The 27993-nt window shown below is 34.3% G+C and overlaps 1 protein-coding gene and 1 long non-coding RNA gene across 3 annotated transcripts in view; one reads left to right on the top strand and one right to left on the bottom strand.

The window, feature by feature from the left end:
• Positions 1-14641, bottom strand: part of LOC116874482 — a 115890-nt gene extending 101249 nt beyond the window's left edge. The window contains exons 1-2 of the long non-coding RNA XR_004384007.1: positions 14567-14641; positions 9919-10037 (exon numbers count right to left, since the gene is read on the bottom strand). This is a non-coding gene — a long non-coding RNA (uncharacterized LOC116874482). The remainder of the gene's footprint in view (positions 1-9918; positions 10038-14566) is intronic.
• Positions 14642-14787: 146 nt separating this feature from the next.
• ZC2HC1A (zinc finger C2HC-type containing 1A) overlaps positions 14788-27993 on the top strand; it is a 47376-nt gene continuing 34170 nt past the window's right edge. For both annotated transcript variants that reach the window (XM_032869148.1, XM_032869149.1), the window contains exons 1-3: positions 14788-14858; positions 23571-23644; positions 25725-25841. In XM_032869148.1, the coding sequence (XP_032725039.1) occupies positions 14843-14858; positions 23571-23644; positions 25725-25841 (207 nt within the window). In that variant the 5' untranslated portion in view covers positions 14788-14842. The remainder of the gene's footprint in view (positions 14859-23570; positions 23645-25724; positions 25842-27993) is intronic.

The following is a 27993-nucleotide window of genomic DNA, read 5'->3' as shown; positions in this document are numbered from 1 at the left end:
TATTTTAGGTTTTGCAGGCCATGCAGTCTCTTATAAATACTCATCTCTGCCATTATAGTGGGAAAAAAGGTATTTGTAAATAAATGTGGATGGCCATATTCCAATAAAACTTTATTTATAAAAACAGGCAACTGACCCATGTACTGTAGTTTGCCAACTCCCGCTCTAGAGACCAAAGGTCTAATCACTATTCTGCTCTATTTCTTTTTCCCACACAATCATCTTTCTACCACCCAGCTCTATGAACTTGACCTCATTTTATTTTATGACCAAAAAAACTAGAATCAACTGTGACTACATTACTGTTACTAGAAATATATGTACTCTTTGAAGTCAGATTGAGTTTTTGAAATTTGAGATTTCTGAAACTATTTTGTTGTTTTTCACTATTTTTGTTAAATCAATCCCTATAACTGACTGAATGAGATGAATTTCTAATTCAGCAAGTACCTCTGTAGAAAAACACAGCCAGCCAGAAAATATTATGCAAAAAAGGTCACTGACTCTGTTACTTTCTGAGGTAACAATGTTTCTTAACATCAATGTTTCTTAACATCAATACAAAATTACATTGGAAGCTGCTGTTGGATAAGCAGCCAAATAGAATTTCTGCCTTGACAAATTGAGAAATGGCAAAGGGAATTGAGGGATTAAGAAATGGCAAAAATAATTTATGGAAGAGGAAAAAAGTGAATTCAACATTTCTTTCCCTGGAGAAAATAGCATGAAACATTTTACGACTTAACCTTATTTTAAGTTTTTCTAAATTCTTTTATTTTCAATACAACATTCAATCTAATTCTATCAATTTATAGATTTTTAGAGTCCTAGCATTCATAAAATATATTAAACTTTAACATATTAGTCTGTCTTCCTCATGTTCACCTTTTTACTTGGAAAACATAATATTACATTTTATTCAATTTTATAGCCCATATTACTAAAAGTAAGGATAAATGTTCTACATAGAAGACACTGCTGTTTAAGAGTGAAACATTGGACTGAGATGTGAAAATATATGAAAAAAATCATTTGGCTATTTTGAAAGTTCTATCTGGAAATACATATAAAATAATAAAAAGAAGATATCTTATTTTCAATTTTAAAATTTAAAAAAAAATTTTTTTAAAAATTGAAATTTAAATTCAATTATTTAACATATAGTGTATTAGTTTCAGATGTATAGTTCAGTAACTCATCAGTCTTATATAATACCTAGTGCTCATTACATCATGTGCCCACTTTAATGTCCATCGCCCAGTTACCTCATCACCCCCATCCCCTCCAGCAACCCTCAGTTTGTTTCCTTTGATTAAGAGTCATTTATCATTTGTCTGATTTCTCTCTGATTTCATTTTTTATTTTTCCCTCCCTTTACCTATGATCCTCTGTTTTGTTTCTTAAATTCCACATATGAGTGAAATCATATGATAATTGTCTTTCTCTGATTGACTTATCTTGTTTAGCATAATACCATCTAGTTCCATCCAGGTTGTTGCAAACGGCAAGGTGCCATTTTTTTGATGGCTGAGTAATATATACACACACACACACATGCACCACATCTTCTTTATGCATTCACCTGTTGATAGACGTCTGGGCTCTTTCCATAGTTTGGCTATTGTGGACGTGGCTGCTATAAATGCTAGGGTTCAGGTGCCCGTTTGGATCACTACATTTGTATCTTTGGGGTAAATCTCTAGTAGTGTGATTGCTGGGTTGGAGGGTAGCTCTATTTTCAACTTTTTAAGGAACCTCCATACTGTTTCCAGAGTGACTGTATCAGCTTGCCTTCTCACCAACAGTGTGAGAGGGTTCCCCTTTCTCTGCATCTGCGCCAACATCTGTCATTTCCTAACTTGTTAATTTTAGCCATTCTGACTGGTGTGAAGTGGTATCTCGTTGTGGTTTTGATTTGTATTTCCCTGATGCTGAGTGATGTTGAGCATTTTTATGCTGTTGGCCATCTGTATGTCTTTTTTGGAGAAATGTCTCTTCATGTCTTCTGCCCATTACTTGATTAGATTATTAGTTTTTTGAGTGTTGAGCTTGATAAGTTCTTTACCTCATTTTCAAAATTTGAAGAAGTGATTTAACTTTCCATTTTAGGAAGTTTCTAATGATAAAAAAATGCTATTAATTCATGATGTGGCTCAGCTATCTGTTTTAACTTCACCTAGCAGTAAGTTCACCTGTGTAGTGATTTTGTTAAAAATTGGTATTTAGAACCAAAATTTAATAGCTGTGTTACATACAAACTGGAGAAGCTTATATAAAAGAGTTTAACTATATCTTTAATATTTTAGCTTCTAAGTATCATACTCAAACCTGTATTTTCAATGTATTGTTCTTAATACTAAGTTTTCACAAATCTACTATACATGTAGATGTTTATGGGAATGGTATTGAGGGAATAAAAAATAATTGGGTCTGACTTCCACATTGAAATCATCATGGATTGTGGGGAATGAGGACCAAGCAGCAGGGATAAAGTTGATAATTCAGTAAAACTATGTCCTTAGAATCAGATATGACCAACAGAATATAAAATCTATAAATTGGCAAAATTCTTTGGGAAAAAAGTTCAATTTAAATAAACTTCTGAAGGATAGACTGACCTCAAATAGGTCAATTCTGTTCTAGAGTTGTGCTAACACTGTAATGCTGCTGAAATTTTTAGCCAGACTTCACAGAATTATTGGGCAAGGTGCTCATCAGTTGGGAGCACAAAAAGTAATTTTGTAATTTCTCTCCATTGTTGTCTCTAAGGAAGAACTATAAAGTGTTTGTTATAAAGACACTTCACTGGGTAAAAACCCCAAAATTCCAACATAGAATATTCTTTTCCATTTTTGCGTTTTTAAGGTCCATTTGTAAAGGATATAGAATGAAAACTACATCTTTAATTTCAAAATAAATTTACTTTAAATTTCGTGGCTAAACTGGTACTACTAGGAAATCTCAGTAAATAAAAACAGTAAAAAAAAAAGTATTTGAAACCTCAAATTGTTAGACTTCATATTTATATAACACATACCTCAATAAAGACCCAGTCATATTTATTTTTTTTACTATGTGGAAGTATAAAGCATAAACTCTATATTAATTATTTCAACTCTGGCTGTGAAAATATATCTGAAGCTAGAATCTAGAAGCTTCAGTTAGGAATTTAATGACAAATCTTGAAAGAATGAAAGACAATTGCCATATTTGTTTTTGAAAAAAAGAGTCATTATAATTGCTAGATAGATAAAGAAAAGTTTATGGTTATTTATAATTCCAAACCAAAAAAAATTATGTTATATCTATCTTATTCTGTATCTCTTTTTCCATAGTTGTTTTTTAAAATTTACCATTATTTACCACTTAATTTTTATCTATTTGCTAAGAGAGTCAAAGTACTTTAATAAAACAGTGAAAATACTATTATTTATAGTTTTAAGAATTTTCACTTTTAACTTTGAGGCAATGATAGTTTGTTATAGGGAACTTCATTTGGTTTGGAAATGTATGTTGGTTCATTTAACACTGAATCTTATATTGAAGATGATTAAATTTACCCCCTGAACTTGTGATAGTTAACTCATTATCTTTATTCTGTAATTTCCCATATACAAATGATTTGACTTGTTAGTAACCCCCCCCAAATTTTAGTTCTCCATATCTTGCTACAGAAATATCTGTAAAGAACACAATAATTTTAACAATTTCTAAAAACCATCACAAATCTAAGTCTTTCTTTGACAAAATACATTTTACGCATTATTGAAGATACCATACTTAACATTATATTTTATCTTGAAGTTTCCCATTATTATAAATTATCAAATGCATATTTTTGTTTCAAATGAATTTCTTTGTCAATTTCCTATTTCTTCCATTAGCATTTCCATTCTTCCAATCACCCAGACTAATCACCTTAATTTTCTAATTTGCCTTCAATTTGAGGTCTCACCATAAATTGCTTTTACAATTCAGTTTCAAGAGAAGTAATTTCTGAGGAATCACTTACTAATATCTGATAAAAAAAGATTCTGTGACTCAGTTTGTTTATTTTTAATTTGGGTAAACTTAATTGCCAAAATGGCATGGAGTTACGGTTAATTCTCAATTATAATAGCCATTTTATCTAGTTTGGGTAAAACTGACATACAAATTATTATTCAAAAAATACCTAATGAACATGTATTATATGTAATAAGTTAAAACGAGTTTTTATTTTAATTTTATTTATTTGATGTCCATGATTTTTAATGGTAAGATTATATTTTAATGATGTTATTAGAAGTTGTTTTAATACTCCTGGAAGTAGATAACTGCATGCAGATGACATGAAAAAAATGCATCTGACCCATCCACAAGTCCTGTGAATTCTCTTTGAAATATTTATTGTATCCTTTTTGATTTCCATACTAATATTAAGGAAAGACACACTCTGCCTCATTATATCAACTTCTGCACACACACACTCTTTTTGGGTGACATTTCACAGTAAGTCACTATAAATTACACTGCTATACACACTGTATGTCACTTTTTAATATTCCAATACTGTGTTTAAATAAATGCCACGTGGACTGAATTCTGTTCTAAAATTCATATGTTGAAGCCCTAACCCCCAATGTGACTGTATGTGGACATAGGTCCTTTAGAAGGTAGTAAAGGTTAAATGAAGTTATAAGGGTGGGAGTCCTACTTCAATAGATTGGTGACCTTATAAGAGGAAGAGAGAAAGAGAGAGAGAGATCTTTGTCTCTCTCTCTCTCTCTCTCTTTTTAAGATTTTATTTATTTATTTGACAGAGAGATAGAGAGCCAGAAAGCACAAAGTTGGAGGGAATACAAAGGAAGAGGAAGAAGTAGGCTTCTCACTGAGCAGGGAACCCCATGCAGGGCTAGATTCCAGGACTATAGGATCATGACCTGAGCTGAAGGCAGACACTTAACCATCTGAGCCACCCAGGTGCCCTGGTCTTTTGCTTTCTACCAGTGCAAGAACACAGCAATACATTTATTCTTTTTAGGCGACGAAGACAGCCTTACCAGAACCTAACCATGCTGGCACCCTGATCTTAGACTTCAGCCTCCAGAATTGTAAGAAAATAAGATTCTGTCCTTTAAGCCCAATCTATAGTATTTTGTTATGGCAGCCCAAGCTGACTAGTATAACTTATATTATATAGTTCAACTAAGCTTTATTGTAGTTCTAACAATGGAACTATTGGCTATTAGCCCAACCTATAATAAAAAAATAGCATTTTGTTTCACATTTTGCTACTATTTTTTGTGGGTGATCTACTTAAAGGCACCCTTTGGTGGCTAGTATAATTAGCAAGAGAAGATATGTACACTTGTACCCTGGAGATGAGTACTATTAAATATTATAAACTATACTCCTGAATCTACCAATTCTGTTACTACAATAGGCCAGACAATCATCCTTTTCGGTTTGGGTAATTTCCAGGTTCTTCCAAGAGATTATGCTATTCACTTTCTCTACCAGACATATTAATCTCAAATTATACTTTAAAAAAAAAAATTTACTCTGTATAAAAATCATCAAAGCTGAAGTACTTTCACTGTTTATGAAATAAGTTTCAGTTTGAAAGCTTCACACTCATGATCCTCTATAATCTGGGCCTAATTTACATTTCCCACATATAATAAGTACTCAGTACATAGTTATCTAATGACCTTATCACTCTTGCCTTGTCCCGTAGTTTATCCTGTGATCGACTCGCTACCCAAAATGCCTGTCATAATCCTACATATCTTCCTAGAACGAATACAAAATGTATTTCTTACAAGAAACTTTTCCAATTCCAAACCACGTGGACATTTTCCCTATAATTACTCTGCCTCTTTTGACTGAAACATTTCATTCTAGCAGTGTATGCATTGGGGTATGTGAATATGTATTCGTAGCATTTTTTTTATATCTATCAACTCACCTAGATTGTAAACATCTGTAGAGCGTCCACTCTCTATGTTCAGTATTCTTCATCAGTCCTTTCCTCGAAACTCAGTCCCAGATAATCTCTCTACTTTGAATATTTAGTACAAGTTTCCTATAGTTTTCATTTGGTCATTAATTATATCCAATATGCTATTAATTTGCTATGTGTTATTATATTCTCCACATGCTCTTGCTCTATTAACTACATTCTAAATTCCTTGAGGTCACAGGCTTTTATTCATTTAATGTCTAAAACTGAACTATGTAAAATTTTATGTATGTGAGACATAAAATTATAGCCTGGAGGGCAAAGGGCTAGAAGACAGAAGACCTCAGTTCTATTCCTTGGTTTAGCTAACCAACCATTCATGTTAGAAGTCTTTTAATAAATCTTTCTGAGTCTTTCTAAAATAAAGTTGTAGTGAGAGGAGATTGTTAAGATCGTTAAAAATTTATTTTTTTATATTGGGCCATGGTCTGCCTCTTCTACAGTGTCCAAACTGATACACTAAGAGATGAAGTATGTCTCTCTTTAAAAAGAGGATGGGAACAAAGAAGACCTCTAACAACTAGAAGCAGCCAGTGGAATATTTGAATATGACAAAGGTTATATAAAGATTACGAATTCTTCCAGAGAATATTCTTGGCTTTACTTTATTGCTTTTTAGGTGTTGGTTTACCCACCTATGTGGGTAAGCATGGGTTATTAATCAGGGTTCTCCAGACAAACAGAACTGATAGGATGTATGTATGAACACATATATGTACACATGTGTACACATATGTATTGATGTGCATATATACATATGTGCATAAAACATGTCTATATGGAGTGTGTATACACATATATATGGAGAAAGAGAATTATTTCAAACAACTGGCTCACATGATTGTGGAACCTTTCAAGTTCAAAATCTGCAGGGCTATGCCATAAGGTTGGAAATCCAGGGTAGAGTTACAGTTTGAGTCCAAAGGCAGAATTCCTTCCTGCTCAGGGAAAGATAGTCTTTGTTCAACTGACTGGATGAGGCCCACCCACAATATAGAAGACAATCTGCCTTATTTAAAGATGACCAATTTAAATGTTAATTTCATCCAGAAAACACCTTCACAGAAACATCCAGAATAATTTCTGACCAATTATCCAGAAACTGTGGCCAAGCCAAGTTGACATATAAAACTAACCAACACACATAGATTCTGTCCTTAATAGAAACAAAGAGTAATTCACATAATTTTCTTTTATTTCATTCATGGACAGTTTATCAGTCCTCTCTTTCCTGATCTGAAACTTGAGAGAGTAGAAATCCAATGCCTTCCCTTGCCATTCTCAACAGGCTGACTATTCTTATTAAGAAAAAGCAGTTAGGCTATGGTATATGGATCTCAAGTCAGATAATCTATTCACATATCCCAACCCAGTATCTATTCACTGTAACTTTGAAAAAGTCACTTAGTCTTATGGAATTTCTATATCTTCAACATGGAAATGGTAAGAATAACATTTACCTCATGGATAGGTTATGAGGACAACATAAGACTATATGGAAAATGGTATGAATAGTAACATATTAACCCTAACCATTATATTTTAAATAAAACCTCTCTGCCTACTCAAAAGAACTATTTTGAAAACCACACCATTCACTCATATCCTATTCAGTCATTTAGCAAATATTTATTGAATACCAATGACTGAAGTATTGCACTAAGCTTCTGAAAAACAACAATGCCCTATGAAAATGTAGATTATCAAAAGCACTGAATAGTTAATATCCCGTATAGTTATTATCAACTCAAGTACAGCTGGGCATGGGATGGAATAACTTTTAGTAATAACACTAGGTCATTAAACTGGCACTACTATATACTTATAAAGGGATCTTAGGTTAGGTTCCCCAGAAGCAGGGACTGAGAAGGGGATTCTTGCATAAGTGATTTGTTAGAGATGACTCCTCTTGAGTGAGAGAAACAGGTTAGGGCAGTAAGAGGATAAATAAGCAAGGATGTGGTCTTATATGAAGACTGGCTTCAGCTCACCTTGAATCAGAGGCTAGCTTGTTGTACCCAAGAGTCTGTCTTTGGCTGTGAGATGCCCTTCTGATGATGAAGGCCATAATCTCTTAGGTATGGCAGTACTCTTCATAAGGAAGGCAATTCTTTAGAGAAGGAAGTAGCTAGCTTTGGGTTATCAGCTAACATTCTCAACAGCTGGGCTGGATACACCTTCTAGTAAAGGGGATTTGAAACTGGCAATAACAACCTCTGCTACAAAAGGACACTGATGTTCATAATAACAGAGGCACTGCAAAGGTGTTAAGAGCTCTCCAAATTCTTGAAAAAAAAAAGAAAAGAAAAAGATTGACATTCACTGTCATCTTTTACAGTTTTGAAAACTGGTCCTTCCTTCAATTATATATAAATTAAGTTCCTATGAATACTATTATTTTATTATCTGGAATTTCTCTTTCTTATGAAAATACAAACTTTATTTTGTTTTGAAAACAGAGCCAGAGGAAATCTTTATTTCTGTTTTCTTGATTAACTGTTAGCTGCTAAGAGACACAGTGTACTTAAGGCTTAAGCAATGCTATGTTACTTAGAAACAGTAAGCAAACAATTGTTGGATTCATACTACAAAATTAGATAGACAATATAGTAAATTTATTCTAAATAAGAAGTATGTTCTAAGTAAGAAGTAAATAGAATAGTGTACTTTCTATGTAAAACTGTAATAAGCAATTTTTCTAAAAAGATAGGTTTGCAAATGTAGACATTTGAAATAGTTTATGGCAGATAACTCTAATAATATGCATAGCTACAATGAAAATTAAAGCTTTAGTTTTTCCCTTTTACCCGTTTGTTCTTAAAACCAAGTAATCAATTATATTAGTAATTGCATATATTCATAGGGTGAATTCTCATACAGCTGTTTTCATTAAAAGGTAGCTGGAGAAACTATAGTATCTAATAATTGTTTTAAGTAACAGACCCATAAGCCCATAAGGCTTTTAAAATCATAAAGAAGTACCAAGATATTCACTTAGGAGATTTATAATGGAAGACTTTTCCTTTTTTGTCCTTAGTATAAATATCTTAACATCATCATTGACATTACATAACATTTATTTGTAATACATTAGAGCATTTTTAAGAAAACTCTTTTAAGAGCCCCTGGAAACTGCTATGATTCATAAGGCCGGGGGAAAGAACTCGTGATTTTTTTTTTTTCTCTTTTTTTCTGTTTCTCCTTCTCTAGGTGGGAAAAAGAGCACCTAAAACACTTGGCTCTTCTGGCGACAATAGGCAAAAAGCTGAACTTCATAATGTGTCAAAACAGTTCTAGGCATTAGTTCTAATTTGAATTTTTAGAGTTACCCCATAACATACAGGACACTAGAAAAAATATGTTTTTACTGTCCTCCCTAGTCTGTATCTAAATTGTCTTTGTTTTCTTAGGAATATATTTGGTTATACCAATAGAAAAATGCATAAGCAAATACTCTTATTATGTAGAGGTGAAGAGAACCCTAATAAAAACTCAGATTAACAGTTCATAAGAAAAATATATTGATGCACTTGGCAGAATTAAAGTTAAAAATTTCTGTTAAATGAAAGGTGTCATAGACAAAGTTATCAAATATTTCATAAACTGAAAAAAGATTATTAAAATAATCAAAATAGCAAGCAGTTAACATCTAAAATATACAAGGAATTTAAAAATCCATAAGAATAAATAAGAATCCCAATATAAAACATAAATAAAACCAGGAAATTCATTGAAAATCAAATCGGAATTAGCAGGTATATAAAGAGATGCCAAAGTCTTGGTTTTCAACAGATTGGCAAAAATTAGGGGTAGGTCAGCTATTAATGAATTATGGGAAGATGAATGCTCTTGTACATTGTGATGGCAGTACATACTGGTACAACCATTGCAGAGAATAATCTGGGCATACTTACTAGAAATGAATATGATCCAATAATCCATTCCAGGAACACATCCCAGAGAAACTTGAGCCCAGGTTCATAAGGGGATAGGCTCAAAGATGTTCATTGTAGAGGCATCAGGGTGCCCATCACTACAGAAACGGGTAAATAAAATGTGGTATATACATACAGTAATTCAGCACACAGAAGCAATAAACTAGTGTTATATACAGGAGCATGGGTGAACCTCTAAATGAATATTTATTTAAAAATTACAAATTGAAGGGCGCCTGGGTGGCTCAGTGGGTTAAGCCTCTGCCTTCAGCTCAGGTCATGATCCCAGGGTCCTGGGATCGAGCCCCGCATCGGGCTCCCTGCTCAGTGGGGAGCCTGCTTCCTCCTCTCTCTCTGCCTGCCTCTCTGCCTACTTGTGATCTCTGTCAAATAAATAAAAATTACAAATTGAATGAATGCTACAGTATAATGTCATATATATAAATTAAGAACAGATGCACATATAAAATAGTATAACATATGTTTCAAGGAACTACACATATCCAAAGATACCTGTGAGCTTTGAACTTAAATGCAGTTATCATGGTGCTTATAATAAGAGGTTGGTATAGAGTTAAAATGGTGGATGAAAAGTCTAAGTAATAAAATGGTGGAAGAAAGATGACTTTGTGTAGGCAGTTGACATATGTGCTGTACGCTGGTAAGTATTATTAACTCAACACCCTGCATCTGAGATTAAAAATATGTGAAATATAGAACTATAATGCCTGTAATTTATAACTTAGAAAAATTTTACATCATGAATAAATATATTTAATTACTCTTCTTGTTTCTTTACCAACTACCCCCAGAGCATGCCAGACTTCCATTAATTTAACTGTTATGTCATTGTCCCCCTCATCCTCGGTGGTCTTTACATATCCAATGACATCCTTCAAGATATAATTTAAGTTCTACTTCTTTGTAAGACCTTTTAAATTGTTCTATTCAGGCAAATGTCCCCTGATATCTTAAGCTATACCAAACCATCTAAGACTTAATAATATATTGCATATATTGTCCTCTATCTATCACTGTATTATGCCTTGCCCAGGGCTTCCTCTACTAGATGTTAACTGCACAGAAATCAGAGAGACCTCTTTGGAGCTTCCAGTTGTGCCAGGAACAGTGCTGTGCATACAAGAGTATTTGGATTAACAGATTTTCAGATAAGATTTGGGATTGTGGCGGCAAGAGATGGATAGATGGGATCATAACTGAAGGTTGAAAAAAATATATCCTATTGCTGCTGAGAACTACTTTTGGAAGTGGGGAGAATAGAGATCCCTTTTGGAATTGGAGTTTCTTTTGGAACTAGAGGAGAAAGAGTAGAATAATCAATATCACACGGTGAATGAAGTAGCCTTCCAATCAATGAAGGAGATGAAGCTTGCTTTAACTTCCTCTTTCTTTTCTTTTCTTTTCTTTTCTCTTCTCAGTGTTTCCTTATTTATTACTACCACTATTTTTTTTCTCTGAACACTTAAAAATTTTCTTTTTATTTTAATCTACAAAATAAAACTAGTAAGAGCCAACGCAGATGTGCTTCCTCCATCTTGGGAAAACTGTTCCATAGTTCTTCTCCCTTTTTAGGGGAAATATGCTTCTTTTGTTTTTGATTAAAGTTATCATTTTGTTATGATTACTAAATGTGTGAATTACTAAATTATAGTGGGTCATTCCTCTGGAGGCTGTGGAGATAAGAAACTCCTTATATAATGGGAGTTGATAAACTGGGTCGGATTCTCACTGAGATTCAGAATTGCATTTAGCTATGCTCTGAAAATGATTTCAACGAGAGCCAAATGTTGTCTCAGAAAGGGAAACTGATCTTTGGGTAAGATCCAACAGGAGGCTGGAGCTTTGAAACAAGAAGATACATGTGGCTTGCTCAGCCCTTTGAAAGGTCCAAAAGAGATGTAGATTGGCTCCAGGAAATAATGATGGAAAAGAAAGTAAAGCAAGGCATAAAGAATCAGGTAGATGATATGGTAAGGCAGAGTCTTAGCTACTTACTAATTAGCTACTTACTAATTTTATCACCTGTATTGAGTCAATACATCTCTGAACCTTTGCTTTCTTTTTTGTATGATAAAGAGGTGAGAAAATCTTTATTTTTCATTCATCTATAAATGTTGCCATCAGCTAAAAAGAACACTTGGCAGCTATAAAAATATGAACAGATAAGAAACATAAGGGAAGGAACTGAGCTTCATTCATTTTAGTAACTGACTAATAAAGTAATGGGCCTGAAATATATATAATAGGTACTCAACAAATATTTGTTGAATAGATGGATGAGAAAAATGGAATAGATCAAGAGGAAGTAAAGTCAGGAGAGAACACCAAGACCAGGCTCTTAGGCCACGCATGTAGGAGGCAGAGGATGGAATTTAGGAAGGCAAATAAGAAACGGTCTTTTTTGCTCAGAGGTCAGGACCAGGAAAAAAGCTTCAGGAGCCAGGATAGCTGTAGCATAAAAGTGCTGAGAGCCTATTATCTGTACAGAAGATTAGCAAGCATGTTTTAAAGAATTAAAATCCACAATAGTAATGCCTACAAGTATACCTTCAACAACATGTCTGAATATTTAGAATTACATTTAAGGCAATTAGAAGGCAAGGTGAGTAAGGAAAGTGAGGAATGTCATGAAATTGCCATTGGTAAAATCAGACAGACCAGACTTTAAATCGAAGTTACATTCACTAGGAGTATATATATGGCAGAAAATTAATCTGAGACATCTAGAAAATAAAGAATTAATTCTGAAAAATGAAAATTATAGTATCTACTCTGAAGAATTGTTTTGAAGATTAAATAAGTGAACATATGAAAAGGACCTAAAATATGCCTAACATGATTTTAAAAAATTGTATTGTTATCATTATTATTGCCTTATTGTTTTTATGCATAATAGAGTATGTATTAGCCAACTCAATCTTTGGCTTGAGTTCAGTTCAAGAACTTGTAATTTGTAAACTAAATTGCTTCTTTATTTTTGGGTTTTCTTCCAAGTGTGTTTTTTTCCTCTCTTGTGCTCTTTTAAAAGTCCAACCCATCCACTCCCCCATAATTCTAGCTTTGTTTTAGCAGCATCAAGGAAAAAAAGACATTTCTACTTAGGCCAGGGAGGCTAAGTGGCAGATGGCTATGATCGGGCCAATAAGGCCTCAGATCTCAGATGTTAGAGGAACAGAAAAGTCAGAGCAGAACTATGGGAAGAAACAGGAACGGTGGAAGTTTTCTTTTACGTGACTGTAAGAGATGAACCATACCAGATTCAACTACTTAGATAACCTTCCCAAATAAGAGGTGATGTCCCCCTCTAGTGTTTGTTTCTAGTTTATATAGTTGACCCTTGAAAAGCACAGGTTTGAACTGTGAGAGTAAACTTACATGGGTTTGTTTTTGTTTTTTAAAATAAATACAGTACTGTAAATGTACTTTCTCTTTCTTATGATTTTCCCAATATCATTTTCTTTTCTCTAGCTTACTTTATTGTAAGAACAGTATATAATATATATAATATACAATATAGGTGTTAACTGATTGTTCATGCTATTGGAAAGGCTTCCATTCAACAGCAGGCTATTAAGTTTTTGGGGAGTCAAGAGTGATACGTGGACTTTCCACGGTGAAGGTGTCAGCACCCCTAGCCCCCATATTATTCAAGGGTCAACTGTAATAACGTCATTTGAGTGGGGAGTAAGAGGACGATTGTTTCCTAAAGGCTACTGCTTTGTAAGATACATATTTTTAACAGTAAACAAAGTTAGATATGATGTGAAAACTCTGCAACTGAACAGATTAATAAGAAAATTAATATAAGACCTGTTACAGAAGTTACATTAATACTGATAACTTGCCAGTAGATACACTAGAGTTAATAAATATGGTTTATCATTGCTAAATCAGATTTTAAAAGAAACTTAGCTCTAGTGAAACGTGTTAAGACTGTTAAAAGTTTTAGCTAGTTTTGAAGCTACCTTCATCCTCAATAGGTTTTGGACTCTGACAGAAATAGGCCTCATTCTGTAGTTAGTTCCGCCCTTAAACTCCCTGATCAAACATAGTCTTGGTGTTAGCTCATAAATTACAAAGCCAGCAGACTATTTTAGTTAAAGGATGATTAAGTATAGGGCCTGGATAGGTCTGGAGTAGATGAAGATGAAGGGTGGTATGGGTTTCACTTCTAATTTTCGGCCCAAGCTTTCAGGCTGAGAAAATTGTTTCCAAGTGTTCAGAGCAATCTCAGTTCTACAATCCCAGACACAAAGTAGGATTTCGGGGCGGGGGTGGGGGGTAGTGCCTTAACTCCTTAATCTGTGTGTGACTATCGGGTCTTGGGAATACACTCAAGTAACGTCGCGTGACCAGCTAGCGGAAAATGGAGAGTGAACTGCACAAACGTGTGTAAGGGCGTGTTTGGTTTGTTTGTTAGTTTAGAGCCCTCAGGGAAAGAGAAGACAGAACTGTAATGACTCACTGAGGGACTGGAGAAGGGCTGCCCATGAGGTGCTGAGACATTCTAAGTGGAAGGATAGCGTGTGAGGAAATCAAGTCTGCGGTCAGGAGAACAAAGACGTCGTTTAGCTACGGCACACAACCTGAAGCGGTTTAGGCTTACCGGGAGGGCGACCGGGAAAGCTCACAGTCGGGAAGCAGCGGTGCAATTGCAGCGGGAGGCGCGCCTCTCCTGAGCCCCACCCCCCCTGAGCCCCGCCCGCAAGCGTCGAGCCAATGGGAGCCCGGGATGTTAGCGGGTGGGAGGTGAGGCTGGGTTGCTACAGCCGGAGCTGGGCGGTGGCGGAGGCGGCGGCGGCGGCGGCGGCGGCGGCGGCTGTGGCAGTGGTGGCGGCGGGTGTTGGGGGAGAAATCTCGGGGATCCAAAGGTGGTGGCGCAATGGAGGGACTGGAAGGTGAGGAGGTGGAGAGGTGCGGGCCAGGCGGTGAGAGCGGGCTCGAAGCAACCCGCGGTGCCCAGGACAGAGGTGCCGGTGGCTAGGGGCTGGACCGGAGCGGTGGACCCTGCCGCTCCTTCCGAGGCCCTAGCGGCCGGTAGCCTTTCAGCCCCCAACACCGTGGAACTCCTGATCCTCAGGCTGCCCCGCCTCAGACGGTCTTCAGCTGGGGTTCCCCACCGGGAGCCTGATACTCCTTTGGCATGTGCCTGCAGGTCTCTTCTACCGTCTTTTGGTCTTGCCTGACTCCCGAGAGCCCTTTTGATAATCACAGTCTCCAGCCAGATTTTATTTTTCTTGCAAAGTGGACTCTCCATTAATGTCCATGGCCTCTCTACTGCCAGCCTTAGCTGGGGCCCCTGGGTGTGTTTTCAGCCTCTAGCTCCAGACACTTTCCTGGCCAGTGTCCCTAGGTAACAGTTTTTCTCTTCCTACCGCATCTTCTATTGGAGGGATGCCAAGAGCATCTACGGAGGAAGAGTCACTGGCCAGCTTCAAAGCAGGGACAATAGATTAACAGAAGGATTTATGAGCTTGTTAATGACGACTCTGTAAGGAAGAGCCGGCATTGATTCCTTATTTTTGAGTTAATCCTTGTGCTGTAACCATGACTCCAGATTTTGCTTTGTTCCCAATTCTTTCACTTCTCTATTATTTTTGTCCGTCTTATCCTCTGTAACATAACATTTGCCTAAAAACAACAATGGAAAAAAACTAGTTAACATTGGCAACACCAGTTTCAAGGTTGTATTTCAAATTGTGGTTAATCCTTCTGATGAAAGATCTTGTTGCCTTGGTTTAGCTCTTTTCCCCCCTCCTATTTTACATAGATTCAGGTGGAATTAAAAATAAAGAGAGGCATTGAGCCCTGTATTGTTGCATGCCAGAAAACAAATTATTTCAGGTTGTGTTATAAAGTGAAAAGTAATAACTGGTAACTTTCTGCAGTTACCTAAGCATACCAAAAAACAAATGTAATGATGAATATGATAGTTTTTAATGCTTTTTCTCTCACAGTAAACAGCTTGAGAATGGTAGATGAGAATTCTAATAAATTTTCCTTTTGTGGGCAGCTACAGTATACTGTGACAAGTGAAGTTCCTGTTCTCTGGTCGTGTAATTTATTTCAGGGAGATCATTAAGTTTCCATGAAATAAGAATTGTAATGATCACACTCCTTACTTTCAAGATACTGTTTTTTAGAGGATATATGGAGGAACCTAATTTTTAAAATAAATTTTAAAATATGTGGTGGTCTTGTAACATAGTGGATAGGATCATGGGTTCTGGAATTCTTGTGAAGTTGTCATAACATACATTAAGTGCTTTAAAACAACTTTTCTGCAGATTTTTATTATTTCATTTAACATTTGTAATTAAGGCAAAGATCTTCATCTGTTTTTTTCACTTATATATGCTAAGCACCTAAAACAGTGTCTGACCCAGAGTAGGTACTTAATAAATATTTGTCGTTAGATAAATGACTTTGTCTATCATGGGCACCATTCTAGGCCCAAGGGTTGTAGCAAAAAAGAAAAAGTCAAAAGCCCTGTTCTCATTGAATCTATGTTTTAGTGAACCTTATATTCTAGCAATACCAAGACATTACGATTGAAATCTTACTAAGAATGCTTTTAAAATATAATGAAAACCCAGTGTAGTATTCAATACATTTGTGGAAAAATACATGTATTCTGATGTAATATGTTGTGAGGGGTATGTTTTATGGGCCCAGCTTATGATGTATCACGGTAAACAGTACTTGCTTCTTACTTTTTGGGGGTATTTTGTTTTTGTTTATTGTTTAACAAAATGAGTTACTATCATTAGCTATGATGTGTTTAGTTCTAATTAGGTTAAGTTAAAATATATGAAATAGGTTTTTTTTTTTGTAGGACAAAACAGTTGAATATTAGTAATTCATGTGGTTTAAACTAATAAAAGCTCTGAGAGTTTTTACTGAAGTTAGAACAATGCCTTTCTTTCTTTCTTTCTTTCTTTCTTTCTTTTTTTAAAATCAGTCCCTGTTAGGTCCCATTTTGCAAAGATCAGAAGTTGGAATCTTAAGGTTCCATCCATTAATTCATTCATCCATGCCTTCATTTAATAAACATTGATACAGTGATAAATAAGATAAAGTTTTTCCCCTATTGGAAGTTAAAGTCTAACACTTGGGGTTTTTGTTTTGTTTTTTATTTTTTAAAGATTTTATTTATATATTAGAGAGAAAGCACAAGGAGTGAGGAGGGAGAGAGAAAAGCAGACTCCCCTCTGAGCAGAGAGCTAGATGCAGGGACTCCATCCCAGGATCCTGGGATCATGACTTGAGCCAAAGGCAGATCCTTTAACCAGCTTTGCACTTAAAGTCTAGCACTTTGAGGTCTAATAAATGTTATATTGCAGTCCTGTAGAAAATCTCCAGGAATTTGCTTACCATGTCATAGTAATTGAGTAAATATTGTACTGTTTGGTGTCAGACTCATGTTTCTAGTTGAAGCTAGTTACTGGACTAATCTTGATTACAAAACCAGAAAATATACAGCCCCTTAAAAAATCCTATTGAAGATTATCATACTCTTTTAAAAATTATTTACATGTAAAGCATGTGCCACTTTTATTATTTTTGGTCTTCTGGGACTTCTCATGTTCCCTGATCGTTAAGAGATGAGGTAGTAGTCTGAACACTGTATTTCAAAACTAGATATAAATTATCGCTCATGATTCTGTATCATCTATATTTGAGAATTTCTGTGTTCTGTGTGTAATTGGAGCAAAACTTTTAATTTCTTTTCACCTAACTCTTGTGCCCTGTAGGTATACCTAAGGCCTATAGAATTAGGTCTAGACTTGGGAGAGTTTTAGTCTCTCCTAAGCTTTGCATCTGTAAAATGGAGAGATGATAAACTTTAAGCAGATTTAATAAATACACTATTATCATTTCTTTCATAACATCTTGATAAGTGGTTATTAACAGTTGTAATAGAGATCAGGCTCCCCATTCCTTTTTGGCTTACTAAATTAGCAGATCTTAGTGTACTGCCCTCTAAAACCTCATTAGAAGTCTAATTGCTCTTCTCTGGTGTACCCTAGATTTAGTTGAAGAAAGCATTCCTGTCCCATTAGGGTTTCCTTTTGATTTTGTTTTTCTCTAGTCCAAACACATGCTAGTTTACTGAATAATTCTTCATCTTTATTGATTTATCTAGCATTCATTGTTTTTTAGTCTTGAGTTAGATGCTAGGTTATTTTAAAAGCCAGTGTGTTAGAGAGGCCTGTGTTTAGATCATTGTTTTGTTTCTTTTTAGTTCTCTGGTTTAGTAAATCTCCACTTCAGTTTCCTCAGCTATAAAAAATGGAGGTTTTAAATACTAATCTTCCTGAACTATATTAATATTAAATGATGTCACATACATAAAGCATTCAGTGAGGTGCCTAGTACATAGGAGTTCCCCTCAGTCCCTGTTTATTGGATGGGGAAACTCATATAAGTGTGTTAGGAGCTTAGAAGTGTTTCAGTAGAGGTAAAAAGCATGCTTGGAAGGGATTGTGTGCAGTCTTAATCTATAGATGGCTATGGTACAGGATAGGCTGGAGAAAGAAGAGACTGGAAATATGTATATGGGATGAGGATTTGAGCTAAGGCACAGATTGTGGGAATTAAAAAGGGAGGAGAGGTGAGATATGACTTGGATATGAGAGAGAAAAAGAAGCACAAGGGTTGTCTAGCTTTGACAAAGAGTCAATATTAATATCTGAAGGTCTCTGCTTTAAAAGTCTCCTCATTAAAGAAGCTTTCCCTGATCCTACCCACTTTCCAAATACACTTACACATAACACTATGACTGTCTTCTCTCTTCTTACTCTGCTTAATTTTTTTTGCATTGTGCTTATCACTACCTGACATTTTATGTATTTGTTTTTGTTTTTTCCATGTTTGAAGAGTAGAAGCTCTGTAAGATCATCACTGTTTGCTTACCTCATCGAACAGTTCCTGTTTCAGGGCACCTGGATGGCTCAGTTGGTTAAGCTGCTGCCTTCAGCTCAGGTCATGATCCCAGAGTCCTGGGATCAAGCCCCATGTTAGACTCCCTGCCAAGCAGGGAGTCCCCTTCTCCTTCTCTCTCTGCCTGCCATTCCTTTTGCTTGTGCTCTCTTCAATCTGTCAAATAAATAAATTAAATCTTAAAAAAAAAAAAAAAAAAAGAACAGTTCCCTGTCTCATGCTAGGTGCTCAAGAAATACTTGGGGGAATCAACAAATTGATCTATTTTAATGTAGTGTTTAGGACTGATAAAGGTTTCCTGCAGTTTAGGTAGAAGAGAAAGGGAGGAGGTAAAGAGGAGTTAGTAAATGTAAGCCAGTGTTTCAAAAGATGTGCTACTCAGGAAATTGGTCCTAAATATCTCCTGGGGTCAGGATTTCTGTTAGGAAAATAATAATATACTAAATCTCTTTTTTAATACTGAGGAAGTTCTGCTCTAAGAAAACCCATTCCTTTAATCTAGCATTTGCCAAACATGTGACCATGGATCAAGGGATTTGAGGGTGATTGGTGAAAGTAGAAATGACTAGTCAGATTCAGACTGAGTAGGAAGAAAAGTGCAATGAGGAATGGGTTATCAAGAAGATGCAAATCATTCTGAGATCAAGAAAGTGATTTAAAAAGAGGTAGAAGGTAGAAGTACATGGCCAGAGAAGGTGCTTGGGTATTTTAAGAGTCCGGAAGTGGACCATTACTAAATTATTTTAGCAGTTGTTATTTTTGTTGAACTGGAGTGGTGGACTAAAGAGGAGTAGACTGTGAAGGCTCTGTGTTGAGTAGGTTAAGTGTGAATGTTTAACTGTTGAAATCTAGGATGAACTCAAAGAGGAAAGTCTTTTGAGATGATTAGGGATTGTTGACCTGAAAATAATTAGATTTTGAAAAGGATTGTTGGAAGAAGACTGTGTAACAGATGCTGTATGCTTCAAAACGAAGGTTTGTTTTAAAGGTTGGATTCAGATGAGCAATGACCCATGGTGAAGAAATAGACATGCTACACAGAAGCCAGAACTGTTCTTAATTTCCAAGATTTCATTTCTTTTGAAAATGTTCTTTCCTATTTCTTAAATAGATACATTTTAGAATGTCATAACTGTTTAGATAACAGCATATTATTTCACATCTCTATATATGTAATATATATAAATAGTATTATATAAAGTATTATATAATATATATAATAGTATTATATATATATAAAATAGTATATATATAAATAGTATTATATATTATATATATATAAATTATATATATAATATATAAAATATTATATAAAGTATTATATAAAGTATTATATAAAAGTATTATATATAATACTATAAAATAGTATTATATAAAATACTATATAAAATAGTATTATATAAAATATAAAAATTATATTATATAAAGTATTATATATATAAAGTATATATATAAATTATATATAGTATTATATAAATGTAATATATATAAAAATATTATATATATTATATAAAGTGTTTTATATATATATATATATATATATATATATATATATATATTCAAGCCTTATGGTGCAGATTTTGAAGTTGCCAAATACAGTAATGCATAACAGAATCAACACTGTGTGTGAGATAAATTTTATAAAGAGAAGTTATGGAGAGTTTTAGAATATTAAGGTACTTTAGTTACATGGTTTTATCCATTAATTTGAGTGCTGCTTTCGACAGTGCTTGCTCTATGCTACAATAGTCACCCCTCTGCATATCATCTCTACTATTTTTTTTTTTAAGATTTTATTTATTTATTTGTCAGAGAGAGAAAGAGAGAGCACAGGCAGGGAGAGTGGTAGCAGAGGCAGAGGGAGAAGCAGGCTCCCTGCCAAGCAAGGAGCCTGATGTGGGACTCAATCCGAGGACGCTGGGATCATGATCTGAGCTGAAGGCAGCTGCTTAACCAACTGAGCCACCCAGGCATCCCTCATCTCTACTATTTTTATAAGCCTCACAGTTTGCTAGCTTTTGCCACACAAGAGAGATTACTGTTTTCCTTCATGTGCTGGAGAAGAGTATTTTCTTATTTCATTGGTTGTAAAGCATTTGCATATGTAACATCTCAGATGACCCCTTAAATTTTAAGGTAGATAGAGCAGATAAAATCCTCATTTAACAAATGTTAAACTGAGGCTATTTATATGATTAGTCATACATTTTTCTTCTAATTCATGTAGCGAAGATTTTTCCAACAAGGAGAGAGACATCTTATTCTTTGCTTTAGTTCCTTGCAGATTCTCAGTTCCGTATATAGACAAGTGGAATTGATTTTCTCAACATTCTGCATGCTACCTGAAGCATTCATTCCTCCATCTGCACTTGGTCAGCTGGTTTAATCATCCTTATATCTGACCAAATTTTTGTTTAATTTAATGCCAGTAAGAGGGTATGTTATCATCCATGTACTTTTCTTGCTAATGTGGTCTTAAGGTAGGTTTTATTAAATACATATAGTATATTTGTTATGGTGTATTAGATAGAAGGGGGCCATGTAGGTCATTCACCCTAACTTCTTCCAAATTTTATACAAGAGGAGGCTGAACCTTAGTGAGGTTAAATATCTTGCCCAGGGAGTTATAGTTCTGACACTTATGAGACAAATTTCAGTGCCTTTTTTGCTAAGCTGTCATGTCTTTTAATGAATACCATTACAACAAAATGTAGCTTTGTGACTCTGAACCTAAGCTGCTTATGACGTGTTGGTAGAAGGAGGTGTTCACACTAACATACATGTGCACGTTATAGTTTGTGAATTATAGGGCTATGCTGTATGACTAGCTAATATAAGAGGGAGGAAATTATAAATTTATATCTATTTATTTTGAATGAAGTAATGACTTCAAAATTTTTGTAAAATTTTGCTTTGTTATTTATTTAACTGAATATAGTTTAAAGCAAGTAAAATAAGTGATACTCTAACATTTTGTATTGATGACTTTTAAATCATTGCTTAGAATTTAAAGGATTATATGAAAATTATAAGTAAACAAGCTTAATAGATTATGTATCATGTGGCATCACTTTGAGCATCATTATGAAGACATTCTTAGTGTATGTTACAGATACATAGTGGAATTAAGTCCCTGTTCTCCCAAGATAACCTAACCTCTGGTATTGGAGAGGAACAATTCAGGCAAATCTTTGCTTTTGTCGTGCCCACAGCTTTACTGCCACCGTAGAGTCATTGCCTCCATTTGAGATGATAGTCACTATCTACCATTAAAATAGGGCAGTGGGGTATTGAGAGAATGAGAGAACAAAACAGTTTTTCTGTTATAGTTTGATTATATTCCTACTCATGTCTATTTTGATTCTTCTGTTAGTTTTCTTGAACTTACTAAATGCTTTGGAACAAATTACATGAAGTCATAATTGTACTTTTCTCATGAGTTTCTTTAGGTTACTTCTAAAACAAAGTGGCTATTTGTCTTTCATGTGATAAAGGAATTTTAACAGTAAAATATTCAGCAGAAAATATATTTAAGAAATATATTTAAATGTAATTATGAATCATTTAATTATTTTATATTATATATTATGAATATATTTAATTATTAAATAAATAAAATATATTTAATATAGTTAAGATACAGATTCAAGTACCATTTTTAGAAAATCACAGGTATGGAAATAAATTTAGTTTTGATAATTGGCTAGACAATAAAATGACAAATAGACTCAGCTATGTAGAATTCCAAAGAATGTAGTTGTTTCTTTTAAATCAATTTAGTAACAAAATCTGTCATATGAAAATGTGTGATAGATGCAGTAAGTTTTGATTGAGTAAGAGTTTCAGCTACTTGCTGGTTATTTAATGAATTGTGCCATAGGACAGAATATCTCAGTTTGCTGGTCCATTGAATTCTTATAGAATATTATATGTATAAAATAATGAACAATTTATATAATAAAGGTAAGCATAGTAACTAGGGATTCTTTAAGGCATTATAGTTCCTATTGTCTGCTGTTACACAGACCAAGATTCTTTTTTTTTTTTTTAAGATTTTATTTATTTGTGACAGAGAGAGAGAGGGAGCAAAGCAGGGGGAGCTGCAGGAAGAGCAGACTCCCCAATGAACAAGGAGCCTGATGTGAGACTTGATCCCAGGATCGGGATCATGACCTGAGCCTAAGGCAGATGCCCAATGGACTGAGCTACCCAGGTGTCCCAGAACAAGATTCTTTTTATCTTAGAATCCTTAGATCATCTCAGGAAGCCATCTCACTGATCACCAATGTTAAATCTTAATCCTTTGAAGATTAATAATATATAATATTAACCTCAAGGAAAACAGTGTTTAAAGTTTGGTAATTTACAGTAGAGACAGGCTATAAATTCAAAGAATGTAACAAATTGGTTTGTTTAAAATTAAAGAAAACAAGATATTTCCAACAATATCAGTTTGGTGATACTTAAATCATGACTTCAGTATTTGGCATGTCCTTTTTGACCGCTGATAACTCTAAGTCTTGTGCCTCTTTTGATAATATTACTTATTCCAAAATGAAACAAGACATTTTCCACAAGAACTGACAGCTTATATAAGAGGACATTAAAATTTGGAAGTTTCACAATTTGAACAAAGAATTTATTGATTAAATTCTTTTCTGTTTTAGAAAATGGAAGTGTCCAAGTAGGAGAATTGTTACCTTGCAAGATTTGTGGAAGAACGTTCTTTCCAGTGGCATTAGTGAGTACCTTTTTCCTTTGGATTATGATAGATCTCTAATTATTCAATACTTCAGGACAACTATCTTGGGAAGAACCTCTGTGGAATAATTTAAAGAGATACTGGTCAGTGTTCTTGGTTCATGAGTATCAGTTCCATCTATGTCTTTCTTCTAGAGAGGTTTCTTTCCTTCATAGTTTGGTCTTCAGAACTACTCTGTTAATGTGTTTCTCTGTGGGAATATTAACAAAAACAGAACAAAAACTCAAAAATGCGTAATTATGTATTTAAAGATAAAGAATGATATGTATCTGGGATCTACTTTAAAGTACCTTAGGAAAAAGAGCTGGGATAGATGACAAGATTGCTAAATTGCTGATAATTGTTGATGAGTAAGTGGGAGTTCATGACACTATGCTCTTAATTCTTATGTCTATTTGAAATATTTGAAGAAAAGTTGTTTTCAAATAAAAGTGTACCTAAATTATATACCTATATATGTATTCTTTTTAAATTTTTATTATTTTTTATATTATACATTCTTTAGCTACTTTTAGTAGTAACACAAATAGGAGTACTTTTAATTGATTTTAATGTTAAATAACCAACTAACTAGACAATAAGGGAAAAAATGCCTATGTACCTAAAATATTTTATTTTTACCTTAAATATAAAAATACATTTGTTAATATTTTGATGCAGAATAAAGACTTTTCTTTGAATATGCATCTGCTGATTAAAGTTCTGCCACAATCCAGAATGCGTTTTACTATTTCCAGTTTGTTTCTTTAAAGTAAAACAGGGATTTAATGATCCAAAATATCTGTTGGAATATCGAGTCTTTTTAAATAATGACAGCTTTTTATCCTTTATTCTTTAAAAACTTCTTGCCCACACTTAACTCAATGATTTTGTTGTTTTTTGTATCATCTCGCTGTTTTTCAAACCATTTTCAAAGCATTCAGCTCAGTTTACATAGGAAAGAAAATGCCTTCTTTTGCCCTTATTTAATATTTAATTAAATAATGTAATCACTATACAACTACAACTTATATAACACATCAGATATGGGAAAAAGTACTACATACTTTTGACAGAACTCAATGTAAGAACAGATATCTATCAGAAAATTGCTTGTTAGCCACATTTTTATTTTTTTCATATTTAAGAGATTTTTTATTCTAATAGCTATAATTATAGTACTTGCTTGTTAAAATGAAAACTGAAAACAAGTGTGTATTAATTTCTAAGTGTATATTGAAAATTTAAGAGGTTGTATGATATCAAACCAACCAGTTTGGAGGTTTCCTCTTTTCTCAGATAAAGTTGAACAGTTCTAGCTTGTTCAGTGTTTATCAAAATACAAAAGAGAAAAAGTGCATATAGTGCATTTCCATTAACATATTTTATTTGGAAGAGGGAAAATGATTATTTATCCAGTAGGTTAACTGAAGGTCATTTATAAGAGCATTCATTGTAATATCCTTAAAATGAATACATGAATGATTGAATGAATGAGTTGGCAGCCATATTAAAAAAACCTATAGAAGTGGAATGCTAGATAGCTCAAAAATCATGGGTAAAGAAAGATAAACTTGTTTCTTATAATATGTAAATGTAATATGGTAACATGCTACTGTTGTATTAAGAACTTTAGTGACCCAGGACACTACTATTGTTTTAATTTTTGTAATCCTCACACTAATGCAGTCTCTGTTTACATTCTTTTTCCAGTATCTATTTTCATGTATTTAATAATGAAGATAACTCTTTTTTTTTCCACTTAAATAATTTGGCTTTGTTACATTATTTTCCTTATTCTTAGCAGTGTGAAAACTGGAATAGTCAATAACTCTTAATAAAATTTTGGAAGACTATCTATACTTTCTTGTTGTATATAGTATTCATATTTTCTTGAGAAATAACTTAGAGCAAGCATTATATATACTTTTTAACGGTTTTAGTTAAAGCAAAATATCGTATTTATATATTATTATTTCATCTTCTAGTTTTTAAATTGGTCTCAAATGACAATTTGATGTTTATAGATTTCCTTTTTATAGAAAAGAAAATGATGCATTGTATTTCTTTATCTTAATAGAAAAAGCATGGACCCATTTGCCAGAAAACTGCCACTAAGAAGCGCAAGACTTTTGATTCAAGCAGACAAAGAGCTGAAGGAACTGATATTCCAACAGTAAAGCCTCTTAAACCTAGGGTAATTATACAGCTTTTTGGATAGTATGAATTCTGCTTTGTGTTTTCAGTTTAAAAATGATCAGAAACTTGTTTATTTTAAACTTCTGCTAAAGGGAAACCAAACTACTATCTCCAGATCTATTACAGTGAGGTTTTTATAGCATCAGATAGCTAGTTGCTTAGCTATAGGCTGGAGATAATTAAAAATTCCTCACATGTTCTTTTTAAGCCATTGTTAATTATTGCAGCCTATTTAAGCGCTCTAAGTTTAAGCCTCTTATCAATAGTATAGTCCCTATATACAAAAGCAAAGTTATAATTTACAGATACCTTGGCATTATAGATATTTATTATCTTGATTAATTGTCCGTAATTGTGATCTTACGCTTTCTGGGGAAGTTTGATCAGTTACTCAACTGTCCATGTATAGCCGTTGTCAGTTTATTTTCTTTGAAAGCAGTGAATCTCCTTTAATTATATCTCTTTAATTCTACCTGTGATATGTTATATTGCCAAGAATAAAGCACATACATACTTTGTTCGACGTGGTTTTAAAGAGTTAGTTCAATGAAAAGTCAAAATTTGAGTACCTCATTGAATAGATTTTTGAAATAAACCCTTCTTCATTGATAATAACTTCTCCCAGTGCTACAGGAAAACATTTCCCTGTGGGGCAATTAATCTTACTAATAAAATTATTTGATAATAGAAAAGTCGATGTTCATCTTTTTTTTCAGTCTATGTATAAGTGAAGGTGAAATTTGAATAATGTACATAAACAATTATTTGATATTTTTCTTAGTATATCTGCTAGATATATGATTATATTGGCTTTAATTAGCTAAGAGGTAAACTGTTGAAATTTTTAGACAGTGTAATATACTGGGTGTGAAAATGAAAGCTGTCTCAAGAGTCATACTGCCTGGATTTAACCCTTGCTCTGTTACCATGCTGTGTTGGGAAGTTACTTTATCTGTACATCTCTTTATCTGTAAAATGGTGATAGTAATGCTAGTATCTGTCTTGTAGGGTTCTTACTGAATTTATCCATAGTGATCTCTCAGTAAATATTAGTTATCTTATTTTTTAAAATGATTTATTTATTTATGTATTTATTTATTAGAGAGAGTGTGTGCAAGAGTGGGTAGGGGCAGAGGGAGAGGGAGAGAGAAACTCAAACAGACTCTGTGCTGAGTGTAGAGCCTGAGGCAGGCTATGGGGTAGGTAGGGGGTTGGAATTGCTCAATCCCACAACCCTGAGATCATGACCTGGGCTGAAATCAAGACTTGGACACTTAACCGACTAAGGGAGAAGGACTCTAATAGTGAAAAAAATTAATCTTCAGATAAAAACAAAGTAAAAACCATGCCTTTACATGAAGTAGTATAATTTCTTGGTACTTAAAAATGTGGTTCATAGAGCAGTCGTACCAGCACTCTTTGGGAACTTGTTAGAAATGCAGAATCTCAGGTCCCACCGAGAAATACTGAGTTAAGAATCTGCATTTTAACAAAATCCTTGGACAAGTCATAGGCGCCTTAAAGTTTGAAAAGCTGTGTATTAGAAGATTTTTTTCAAGATTTTATTTATTTATTTGTTAGAGTGAGAGCATGAGTGGGGAGAGGGGGCAAGCAGAGGGAGAAGCAGGCTCCCCACTGAGCAAGGAACCCGATGAGGGACTTGATCCCAGGACCCTGGGATCATAACCTGAGCCAAAGCCAGATGCTTAACCAACTGAGGCACCCAGGTGTCCCAAACACTATTTTTATTTTTATCTTTTTTTTTAGATTTTGTTTATTTATTGGATAGAAAGAGAGTGAATGAGAGAGAGCGAGCGTAGGCAGTGCTAGGGGGAGGGGCAGAGGGAGAGGGAAAAGCAGACTCCCCATTGAGTAGGGAGCTTTACACAGGGCTCTATCCCAGGACACAAGGGATCATGAACCCAGCCAAAGGCAGATGCTTAACCGAATGAGCCACCCGGGCGCTCCTGTATTAGGAGATTTTAACATCATAGTGCAGTTCTGTCTTTATCTGTATCAAAGAAATCTTACAAAATCACCAGCAGAGTGGAGTAAAGCAGATACAAATTCCATTTGGGGAATAACTAAAGGTAGGCATAATCTACAGAGTACAAAATATATGTAAGGGCTGCCCAAAGCTTCTGGTCTTC

Source organism: Lontra canadensis, unplaced genomic scaffold, assembly GCF_010015895.1.
Source record: "Lontra canadensis isolate GAN:19392208 unplaced genomic scaffold, GSC_riverotter_1.0 scaffold37, whole genome shotgun sequence".
NCBI classification, from domain to species: Eukaryota; Metazoa; Chordata; class Mammalia; order Carnivora; family Mustelidae; genus Lontra; species Lontra canadensis.
Note: the sequence above shows the minus strand (reverse complement) of the source record. Positions and strands in the feature narration are given on the sequence as shown.